At 40.0% G+C, this 12,522-nt stretch overlaps 1 protein-coding gene across 1 annotated transcript in view; it reads right to left on the minus strand.

Annotated features, from left to right (window-relative positions):
- Positions 1-12,522, minus strand: part of DPP4 (dipeptidyl peptidase 4) — a gene marked incomplete at both ends in the record, with an annotated part of 77,408 nt that overhangs the window by 40,828 nt on the left and 24,058 nt on the right. The window contains 6 exons of the mRNA XM_080927929.1: positions 2,852-2,972; positions 3,678-3,746; positions 3,833-3,889; positions 9,770-9,850; positions 10,834-10,925; positions 12,045-12,146. Of these exons, the coding sequence (XP_080784055.1) occupies positions 2,852-2,972; positions 3,678-3,746; positions 3,833-3,889; positions 9,770-9,850; positions 10,834-10,925; positions 12,045-12,146 (522 nt within the window). The remainder of the gene's footprint in view (positions 1-2,851; positions 2,973-3,677; positions 3,747-3,832; positions 3,890-9,769; positions 9,851-10,833; positions 10,926-12,044; positions 12,147-12,522) is intronic.

The raw sequence follows: 12,522 nt of genomic DNA on the forward strand, positions 1-12,522 counted from the left end.
TGACCATAAAAGAGATATGTGACCTCAGGCCCTGTCTCTTTGCTTCCTTACATCTGTGAGATAAAACCCCCTTCTATGGCATGCCCTTCCAAGTTGCACTGGGCTACTAGAGAGAAAGCAATGTGGTCAAGTGGCCAAGTGAGCCAAAACAAAGTCTCTGAAGCCATGAGTTAGAATAAATCTTTCCCCCTTTAAAATGTTTTCTTGTGCATCTTTTTACAATGGTAGAAATCTGATAAACACCCAATCTACATTTCATTTGATGCAGTCAGCATAGGAACCAAAGCATAGACTCCAGAATCTTAAGGAAATTACATATGCCAGTCAATTTTTGGATCATGACAGGATCTTTGCACATGGCTGGAAAAATCATTTACTTTTGCTTTAAATTATGTATAGCTGTGTATGTGGGTACATATACACATACGTGAAGGTGGCCACGGAGGCCCGAGGTATTAGGTCCTGCTAGAACAAGAGTTAGAAACAGTTATGAGGTAGATAGTGTGGGTGCTGGGAATTGAGTTCAGGTTCTTTGAAGAAGTCACAAAAAACCCCTGGGCCATCTCTACAGCTCTCTAAAAATACATTTTCGACAATGGCAACAGTGGTTGCAGAAATAAGAATAAGAGCAGTAATAAAGTGTAATGATTATTTTTATGAGTCGCTGACATTTGGTGAGTGCCATGGGCCAGGAATTGATAATGGTTGACATGTCCATGCTGGGCAATCTTCACTGTAACCCATTTCACAGGAGAGCTGAACAGAAAGGGCTAAAAAGAATGTAAAGAAATTATCATAGGTCACATGGCTAATAATTAGTAGACCTGTCAGTTTGGAGAGTATGCTTGGCATCTTACATTACAAGGCTCACACTTGGCATCTTATATTACAAGGTTCACATTTGGCATCTTACAATACAAGGCTCACACTTGGCATCTTACAATAGAAGGCTCACACTTGGCATCTTACATTACGAGGCTCACACTTGGCATCTTACAATACGAGGCTCACACTTGGCATCTTACAATACAAGGCTCACACTTGGCATCTTACAATACAAGGCTCACACTTGGCTTCTGACATGGCTCACACTTGCCTCTGTTTCAGCAGTTTCATTTCCGAACACCTATCCCGTGGTTGGGAAGCCTGCTATCGCTTTGACTGCTTCTATCCTGAACTGTGAAGTTATGATTGTGTCACAGAAATTCATAAACAATATCCCATTTTGTCCACATAGGGAGTCCTAAGCGAATCTACTCATAGACCATTTTACAGAGAGGAAAACAGATAAATTAAGTGAAAAGTTTTAGTAGGAGCTCAGGTTCTTTGTGCACTAACCCAATCCTTTCCATACAGAGTTTCTACATATGCTGAGTTCAGATCTCATTTCTTAGAGTTTTGACCCACTGAATCTTATCTACAATACAATTGCAAGGATATATGTATGTATGCACACACACATGTATGATATATCATACACATGATACATGTGATATACCATATCACATACATATTATATATGATATACATGTTACATAGTATGATACTTATGGTATATTATGTCACATACATATGATATATCATATATGTGCATATATATCACTATTTATGATATGGGTTTTTGTTTTTAAAATTATTTTCAAACACTGATAAGGGTATAGTTAGGGCCATGTTACAATTAGTACCTATTTGTTAGGCAGAGCATGTTTCCTTTAATAATACAGCTACTTCTCGCTAGGTGCTGAGCTCCTTCTTTAGAGGAATGCCCTTTGAAAGCACTGAGGGTATTTTCTGAACCCAGTCACTCAAATGTGACCACAACAAATGAAGTCCCTTCAGTCACAGTTATGTAGAGGAGATGGTCTGAGTTGGTTAAATTCATATTGTAGTAACACCCAGTTGTTTCTAGGAAGAACCATGGGTTAGGGAGGAGACTGTTTCTGCTCCATCTTGAAGGCCCTGCAAGACCCTCAATGTTGGGCTGCCCAGCACTTAAAGAACTTGTCATTCCATTGTTGGTTTTAATCAAACACATATGGAAACAGAAACTCATCTTTCCCTTGACATTAACTCTGCTTGTTGTAATGTGCTACCATTAAGTTAACTCGACTATCCTAAGAATCAAAACTCAAGCAGGAAGCTGAGAAATAACAAGATGAAGTAAGGATGAGTCTATCAGACAAATATGAGTCACCCATATGAATTATTTGGAACAGCCTCAAAATGCCTTTTAACTTAGCAACCAACACATGGAAAGTGATTTTCTAATAGCTCCTAAATCTCTTAATCCTAGAAGCCAGAATATTCTTTTGGAAGATTACAAGTATTGTTTTCTATTTACTTTTACTAAACTTTCCTAATCATCTTTGTTTTCTTTAAAAACAGGAAATCATAGTCAGTTTCAGGTTAGTTTGAATGAACACACATTCTTTCTAAAACAAGCAATTTCTTTCCTTCTACTTGGCAACTGCAAGCAATACATATTTTTCTCTTTTTAATTTTGTGGAAAACTTCACTTTCCTTGGAAACTTTTGGGTTAGGTAGGCTTCCTTGGAGAGACACCTGATGTTAATCTGGATGCTGTCATGCCCTGGTTAAGCTAACAGGGAGACACAGAATGGCCCTTTGTGGTAGGAAACCAAAGACAAGCAGGGGACATGAGACAATGGGGCAGAAGCTGCTCCAGGAACAGGTAAGGGTTCTGTGTCACTGTGAGGTCTAAAAGAGCTCTCACGAAATGTTTATGTACACAACTCATTTTGGGTGTTACCAACTGCCCCAGTGTTTAGAACAGCAATGTTGAAGTATTCTTGAAAGCTATAGAGTTTCTGGTTAAAGGTTTAGTCGTTACCTTCATAAACCCAGTCATTTATCCCGTTATATATTACATTTTCTTCTCCTGTTGATGTGATCCTGTGACTAGGTAAATGTGGTTCAATTTTAACATAAATATCATTCTTCCAGACATATGCCTAAAAAGATAGAAAACAAGTTGATATCGGTAATCATGTTACAATGTGTCTGATAGTGGGACCTTAAAATACTATGAAAAGAAGAAGATAACAATAGAGTATCTGTCTAGGTAAGATCCTTGTTCTAAATTTAGGGTATACAGTCAATCATCTAAAAATAATAAAACGTTTTTAATATTTTGAAATAAGGAGCCTTGCAGCTGTCAATGATGTGTGTGTGTGTGTGTGTGTGTGTGTGTGTGTGTGTGTGTGTGTGTGTGATGACCTAGCCCACAGACTATCCATGCTTGTGTTTCTTGTCTGAGACATTAGTAGGTAACGTAGCACAACTGCAGAAAAACACTCATCATGTGTTTTTGAATTCTTTTGGGCTTCTAACATTCTTCTAGCACCACAAACAGGAGATACATCTACAGTGATTTTTGAAGAGATACTCTAAAATATCGAAGCACGGCAGACAAGGAGAACTTAAGAGTTTAATAAGCACCCCCCTCCAGTGAGTAAGCAACAATATAATCAATGTGTGGTACTTTTCATAATTTTACTTTTGAGGCTAATTAAATATTGTTCAGAGTAATGCCTCTATATTATAAATATAATAAATGAAAGGCTTTTCAAAATGTTTGCTTTAGAGTACGGTCAGTACTATCTGCCTAAAAGAGATTCCAGCCAATCTTTTTCTGACAGCAGGAGAAATGTACTCACCAATTTATGACCTTCTCGTGACCATGTGATCCACTGTGTATTATTTGGAATCTTCTCTTCTGTGATCAACTGTCTATAGAAAAGATAAGAGGATACATTTCCAAAATAATAATTCTGTGTGGACTATCAAAAGCATAGTCTTGATGGGGAGTCACTGACCTTTTATTCAAGTCATAAATAATGTATGAAGCTGTGTAGGAGTGTCTCCATTTCTGCAAAAGAAAACAGACATCTCAGGCTTCTGGGATTTCATGAAGTTGGCAATTTGCTCAATATGACAGGTATAACAACAGACAGGTCATGGCATAAATTTCAAATTTCAACACATAGTATCATTTCTTAAATTCTTAGAGTTTTGGAATTGAACGTATTTTTTAAATCATCCATTAAAAGGTCATGAAGAGTTTATTCTCTTTTGTAGAACCTCCTTCAAGGATCTTTCACAGGATGACTGTGGGCTCAAATGTCAGTTTTGAAATTGAGCGATATTATTGTTAGCATAGTACAGCAAGGATGCCTGTTTAGAAGAAAGAAAAACCTGAAATTTTCACCTTTTACCTACATAGCTTCTAAAATATTTAGAATATTTTTTCGTTTGTCACTGGTAGTAATGATGAGGAATACTTAATATAAATATCTAGTGTTGTAATTTTTAAAGGTATCTGAAAAAATATTTTAAAATTATTATATGTGTGTCTTCAATATTAAGCAGCCAAGCAGCTGAAAATGAACAGCAAACTAAATCCAAGGTAGTGAAAGGGAAGCAAATAATACAGTAAAGAATAAAATAAAAGTATATAGAGGTAAAAACCAATGGTCAAATGCTGGTTCTACAAGACACGTAAAACTGTTACATATCAGAGAAATAAAAAACAAAAAGCAAGACACCACAACAGACACTACAATCATTAAAAGATTATGAACTTATTCTTAACAAATCATAAAACATAAAAACAAGGAAATTTTCTTGAAATAGTCCTACAGCTAATAAACACATGGAATCAGTGAGTAAAAATAAAGGAAATTTACATATCCAAATGATTTGATCAGCAAATCCCTTAGTATTTAAAACCTGCAGACAAATGATTACAACAGCTTTACTCAGAGCTGTCCAAACATGGAAGCCGTTGAGACATCCTCCAGTGACTGGTGAGTGGATTACCAGATTGTGACAGAGGATAGCATTAGCGCTATGACTTAGAAGGGAGCGTTCTGTGGTATCACATTTCAATAGAGGAAGTAGTAACTGAAAAGGATTCCTATGGACTTTCATAGCATCGTATGGATTAATAGAAAATACAGAGAAATATGCTAGACCGTGGGACTGTGAACGGTAGCCCGGTTCCTGGTTGAACTAAGGCTAGAAACCCTGGTGTCCCTAAAGGGGAAGTAGGTGCTTTACCTAACTCCCCGGCACCAGGCCCCTATCACTAGCTGCAGCACTCCATAGATTTGTGGCCATCAGTCAAGTAAGGGCAACGCCCCAAGCCCCACCACAGGTAGAGAACATGAGGTCACCATCTACATCTTAATGAGATACCTAAAGTCCTGGCGGCTTAGCCAATAAACTTTCCTTCCCAGACACTCCTCCCTGCAGAAGGTAGTTAATCTTTGGTCACCCTGAGAGGTGGGGTACGGTTTTACACATCCACTTTCCTCCATGACAATAAATGCCTTAAAACCATAGACTGTTTCTTTTCATTGGGATCCACTGTAGAAAGTCATGGAGAAGGACTTCACCTACAGAGCTGCTGTCTAATCTCCTGTAGAAGGTCTCTCTTTGCTTCCAGCCACAACAACAAATCCCAAACCCAAGCCACCCACCAAGAGCATTACCATCAAGCCAAGAACACTCCAGGAACTCTTCCTGCAGGACGGGACTAGCTGGAGCTCCCCCTTCCCCTTGCCCCCACTCCAGGCTAAATCTAGCCCATGGTTCCCCAGTCTGTTCTCAGCTCTTCCCAGTAGTGCCTGGGTATCCCAGAGCCTGAGAACAAGATAATCCCAAACTCATTGCAGGCCCGGGGACACCGGGGCCAGCCTCTGCTCTCCTGTGTCTCACTCATCTGCCTGGTGACAGCATGGTCATTTCCCACATCCTGCCCTCTCAGCAGCCAAGCCCTGTGGGGCAACAGATGAGGGACCCACATAACCTTACACTAGACTTCAGGCAACTAAAACAGCGAGTGAGATAGGCTATGTGTATGAGCATACTCTTGCAGTTATGAAAACCGCTCCTATATGTGTATATGAATACCATTAAAGATGCTTTTGAAACTCCTTGGGTGCATATGTGTATTCTCCAGTGGTTGCACAGGTAAAAAAGCAAGTCTTATGACTAGATAGCTGGAGTTTAGTGCAAACAATGCAGTACTGTTTCAGAAACCAAACTACAATAAAATTCAAGCTTTGTCAGAAAGGAGGAAGTTGGCTGCCTGGTAGTGAAGCCAAGATGCAGTCAAGGCTCCTAAGGTTACCTACTTATCACTTCTCAGCCTCCTACACACTCATGTCAACAAGTATTTATTAAATTCCCCTTTCTCATATGTCATACATTCCTTTTCTGGATCCTGGATTACTGAACACACCCCATGCTTGTTTCTTGGCAGTCTCAAACACAATATTTTCCAAAGCCAAAAGGTATTTCCAGAAATACGAAGAAAGACTGAGATCATCTTGGTAGCATGGTGAAACCCTTATGAGGTATAAAATAGGCTTACCAACCGCCTTAGTCTATAAACACCGGTACCCACACCTGTTTCCACAGAGGGTCTCCTAACTAAACAGGGCACGTGGGAACATGCACCGCAACACAGAAATCACAGGAAAATGTACCAAGAGCTATGACGGAGGCAGGCAAGGGAAGCGTGAAGTCCTGCACTAGCTCTAGAGCTCAAGAGAAACCTGTGGCAAAGAAGATCCTAGGGATGATTGTCATGGATGATGGGACAGAGGTGCTGTAAAATAAACACTGCAATGCAAAGACAAGAAAGGCCATGTTCAAGATCATAAGCTCTGGCGTCTCCCATCCTGGAAACAGAAATCTCCATGGGGCGGAGAAGCTGCTTCCTAACTTCAGTTTTAGTTTTCAAGGAAAAGCAACAAAGGCAGGTGCACAACATTGCATGGGAAGTGCTTCCAAGAGCAGCGCGAGTGATCAACACGGGACAGAGGACACAGTCCTGTCTCCAGAGTATATGGAAGGAACAGAGGTACTAGAACATCCATACAGATGGCAGGGGCCCTAGTCATTCACTCACGTGCCCAGGCATTTATTAGTCTTTAATTTCAACTTAGGAATAGTGATTGCACAGGTGATGGAGCTGGATCTAAAGGATACTGAACGAAAAAGATGCAATAAAATTAGCCCTTTCTTTTTATGAAGGTGTTAGTTAATGCTATTGCCCTCAAATTAGATATTCTCTCGGAATATATATCAGAACAATTTCATATTCTGCAACAAAGCATGCATGCACCTCTGTGGTCCAGTTCTAGGGGCCAGAAATACAGTAAAGACTAAAACCTAGGGAAACTGGCAGGAAATATGGCAGGGAATGAATAAGCAAAGAAATATCAAGACAGCATACATGTTAGGAAGAAAATAAAGGAAGGTGAAGAGGCGGAGTGATTCAAGGGCTGTAGGATGGCCACAATGGTGAAGAGCCATATTAAAATGATCCATGACAGGCCAGGAAAGAAGGGAAAAGACAGAAATCAGAAGATGCCAGGCAGGAAGACTCCAGCAGAAAGAGAGAGCAAGTGCTTTGGTTCTTCAGTGGGTGTGTGAGTAATGCTTGAGAAAACCAAAGAGCCATGTGATTCTGAAGTGGAAAAGGGAAGAGAGTGTTCCTCAAACACGGTAAGTATGGGACAGAGTACTGAGGCAGCTCACAGCCTGCGATGCAGAAGGACATCCACTCTGCAGTGCCATGAGATGCTGCTGCCTCATTCTGTGTAAGAGATACCCAAACACTGGAGGGTATAGCTTACCATAGGTTTAACCTAACCTAAATTAGAATGTAAAGGAAACATATTGTCTACTTCCTAGAGTGGGTAGATGGGTCTAGAAAACGCATGAAATCAATAATAACAACATACATCCCTAGTGCTGATGTCTATGGTTAGCCAGGGAGCTGCATCTAACCCTGCACCACATCACACCTGTCAACCCAGACTGAACAGTGGACTCACCTGGTCCTCTCATCCTACTTCAGCTTTACCTTCACACATTATTGGCTTTTAATATTCATAACTGTCCTCTGCCAGTTTGCAGCCCTAGTTGCTTGTTAGAATAATCTACACCAATAGAAAATTCTGATAGCAAGTCAATCTCAGAAACTCGAATTGATTGGTGGCAAGATTAAGCTGGGTACCAGGACTTTATATTTTTCATCAATTACGTTTGTTTGGAAGAATGAAAACAAGAAGCTCAGAGTTATGTACACAAGTGTGATAACTGAGAGGAGGTGTGTAAAACTGGCACAGATAACTAATATGCTTGGAGTTGATGGGTTTAGTAGAACATTGAAATAAAGCCCACGTGGTAGATCCAAGGTAAACACTATGACTGAGTGCTACCATTCGGAGGTGGCAAAGGAAGGAGGGAGTGTTTGACTTGGCCTGAGTCCACAGAGCCCAGCTGAGTTTGTCTATAGATAAGGTCATTCAACATTATTTATTCCAGAATAAAAACATCAAGAGTAGAAATCACCAACTTTGTATTCTGTTTTCAATAGAGAGTATCTCTAGAGGGTTTTTGGTCCTTCTAACCCACCTTAAAATTCTCTATACAGATGGGATGGATCCCAAGGTAGGGTGGTCTCTGGATTGATTCCATCCACAGACACCAAACACTGACACTATTGCTGATGCCAAGATGTGCTTGCAGACAGGAGTCTGGTATGACTGTCCTCTGAGAGGCTCTGCCAGAGACTGACCAATACAGATGCAGGTACTCACAGTCAGTCAACCACTGGACTGAGCCTGAAGACCCCAATGAAAGAGTTAGGGGAAAGACTGAAGGAGCTGAAGAGGATTGCAACCCCATAGGAAGAACAACAATATCAACTAACAGGGCAACCCAGAGCTCCTAAGGGACTAAACCACCAACCAAAGTATACATGGGCCTGCTGGTTCATTGCTCCCCACATATGTGTAGCAGAGAACCACATTATTTGGTATTAGTTGGAAGGAAGGCACTTGTTCCTGTGGACTTGATGCTCCAGAGAAGAGGAATGCTAGAGGGGTGAGGTGGGAGTGGGTGGGTAGATGAAGGAACATCCTCTTAAGAGGCAAAGGAGAGGAGAAATGCAATGAGGGGTCATGAAGGGGACACAAGGAAGGGGAACAAATTTTAAAACATAAATAAATAAAATAATTAATTAAAAATGTCTCTGTAGTTGACAGCCCTTATCAACTCAAGAAAAAAAATACCCAAACACAAAAAAAAAAAAACACACAAAAACAAACAAGACCTCAACTGAAGTGCCTGATAACCATGAAGAAGTTGTATAATTTGACGATAACTTTTTTTAAATGTCTGAGAATTCTATGGTCTATAAGTGACTGGGGGACACTGAATGATCTCAGTAGAAGCTTTGTGACTAGAGCTAAGCTCCATTCAAAATTGGCTTGAATAAGGTGGGGATATAGTCGGGCTTTGTCCAGATACTCTACTGGAAGACGAAGATGATCACATCTTAAAAGCAAGTACTTATTGAAGGTCATACTATGCATAGGCTGAAAAGAGGGAGGCACAGGACTAGGTCCTGTGTGTGCAAATCAAATACAAAATTACCTTAAGATTATGTCATAAATACCTATGATAAATTTTATTAAGCTGTATCTATTTTACTAATATAAATGTATTAATTATGCGTTTTAGTACTTGAAATCATTCAAATGTATTTCTTTGGACAAACACAGTAAATTTGCCACATATAAAAGGGAACATATTTGATTCAGACTGAATGAATTTTTCTGTCAGTGGCATTACTAGACATTATTTTGAAGAATGCATATACCTGAAGTCAGCTATAAAATAGTGTAGCCACTGGATTTTAAAATATCACACGAGAAAGCATTTTCTTTACCTTCACATAGTTGTATTCCAAGAGAACAAACAGTCGATCGGGTGACACTGAATAATCACTTATAGTGTTTCCAAAGCTTTCCTGTGGATCAAGTGGAAGAAAGAAAACTGAGTTTTTAAAATGGTTCTTGATCATTCCCATGGTGGAGGGAACCCTACACATATGGACTGCGTCTTAGGGATGTCCAGTCATAAAGAGATAGCACAGTCACCCACACAAATGCCAGTGGTATGAGGTGGCAACCATGACTTTTAGAAAGCCAGAGAGGAAGAATCAGCTGAAGAGGCATGGTTCAGGGACATAGAGAGAACTCTGCCCACAGGAGGGGAGCACGGGCAGAGAGCCAGAAATGGGAGAGAATGTGCATATTTGGAATATTTGAGGATTGGCTGTAACTCTAACACAGCATGACCATGCCAAAAAAGGTGGAACATGGGGGGGTGCATTAAATCCCCCAAACAGGTCATGAATTAGAAACCTGCATAGCTAACAACAGGGGAAGTGAAAGGTTGTCCAGTTTCCAGCTTCTGAGACTTGAAGAGCCAACTGGTCATTTCTAAGGTTGGAAATTGAGCCAGAAAAATAGGATGGCTTGAAGAGAAAAACAAAACAAAACAAAAAAAACATGTAGTTTAGCTTGGGATGCTGGGCTGCATTTGCCCACTGGAACTGTGGAGGAACAAGCAGGCTCTTGGAAAATAAAGTTGGGATCTTGAGAGATTAGTGATAATGTATGCATAAAAATCAAGGGAGTGAAGGACCAACACCAGAGCCATGGGTGTGAATGTGGTTTACTCAAGGAGAGCACCCAAAGGGAGGGAAGGGACCAGTGAATGAAGACAAAGCTGGGGGAACACTTACATTCAAACACACAGCTAAAGGAGAAATCATCAAAGGAGACTAAAAAGTAGCCAAGGCGGAGAGCATTTCAAGAAGGAGAGAAAGATCCACTGGCCGTGGGCTGCAGAGTCCAACAAGATGAGAAACGAATCCTCATGATTGGAAAAGAAATGAAAACAGTCCCCAGAGTTCCATACGTGAACTAAGTTTGTGACTAAACATACAAAGGTACTGTTCTCCAAGAAAATGGAGCTGTTTCCATGTTCAGCATTGAATAGCAAGATATTGTTTTCTTGTTTGTAGAGGTATTCAAAATCTAAAGAGAGAAAAAATGGCCAGGTCAGTATTATAAGTTGCTATTAAACACATGCATAAACTAATATTTTTAAGTTCACACAGGGCATATACTGTGTGTCAACAGAAACAAAAAACATTGTACTAAACCCATTTATGTGCCCATCATCAATATCAAACTTTTAATTCACATTTAACTCTTCACAGTATAGAGCAAAGAAATACTTCAGTTTCCTCCTGTCTTCTCTTTTATGTTTTGTCCACCTCATTCCTCAAGACAAGGCTTCTCTGTATAGCTCTAGCTATCCTGAAATTCATTCTGTAGACCAGACTGTCCTGAAATTTAGAGATCTGTCTGCCTCTGCCTTCAAATGCTGGGATTAAGAAAAGATTATTCAGAGACTGCCTCACCTGGGAATCCACCCCATATGCAGCCAACAAACCCAAGCAATATTGCTAATGCCAAGAAGTGCTTACTGACAAGAACCAGATATGGATGCCTCCTCAGAGGCTCTGCCTGAGTCATGCTGATACAGCTGAGGATGATTGCAGCTATCCATTGGAATGAACACATGTTCCCCAATGAAGGAGCTAGAGAAAGGACTGAAGGAACTGAAAGGGTCTGCAACCTCATGGGAAGAACAACAATATCAATCAAACAAACCCTCCCAGAACTCCAGAACTGACTAAAACATCAATCAATGAGCACACATGGAGAGACCCATGGCTCCAGTTACATATGCAGCAGAGGATAGCATTGTCTGGCTTCAATGGGAGAAGAGGCCTTTGGTCCAGTGAATGTGCATTTTCCTAGTGTAGGGGAATGCCAAGGTGCTGAGGTGGAGAGGGTGGTTGGGAGAGGGAGGACCTTCATGGAGGCAATGGGAAGGGGATAGGAATGGGATTGGGGGAAAGGGGATAATATTTGAAATGTAAATGCAGAGAATATTCAATATTTTTTTTTTAAAGAAAAAGCACCACCACTACCAGGCTCCCTTTTGCTCTTCTAAGCAAGAACAAATAGTACACAGAATTTTAAAAGAAAAAAAAACTGCATCTTTTCATTAACCAAAGCCCTTAGTAACCCAAGGTCTCTAGGATAACAACATAACATTCCCATCCCACGAGACACAAGCCTTACCTGAAACCCACCGCAGGGAATAGGACTTGACCCGAAAGGTATTCTTTAAATAGTCAGATAGTGAGTAAGTTCTGCGGCTATCAGCTGTTGCTTCATCCGTTGATAGAAAGATAAGAAGGGAAAATATTTAGTAAGGTAGAGTACCTCGGTTTTGGATAAAATAATATTATATACCTGTTCATAAAATGTTCAAATAAGCTCACAGAATGCAAAATATGCCTTGAAAGATTTCAGAGTAGTCAGTGAAGTAAGAATTCCTTTAAGTATAAATCGAGCACATATTTGATATTATAGAATCAAGTATCTTTGAGAATATCTATTAACAGAATATAATCAGTGTATTTTTCTAGCAGCCATAGTTGAAGACAAAGATAATTTAATTATATGGCATATTGTATTTAGCACAACACATAAAAATATTATTATTTCAGCATGTAACCAATATTTAAATGTTATTAATGAAACTTTCCATAATCGT

This window comes from Micromys minutus, assembly GCF_963924665.1.
Source record: "Micromys minutus genome assembly, chromosome: 13".
In the NCBI taxonomy this organism is placed as follows: Eukaryota; Metazoa; Chordata; class Mammalia; order Rodentia; family Muridae; genus Micromys; species Micromys minutus.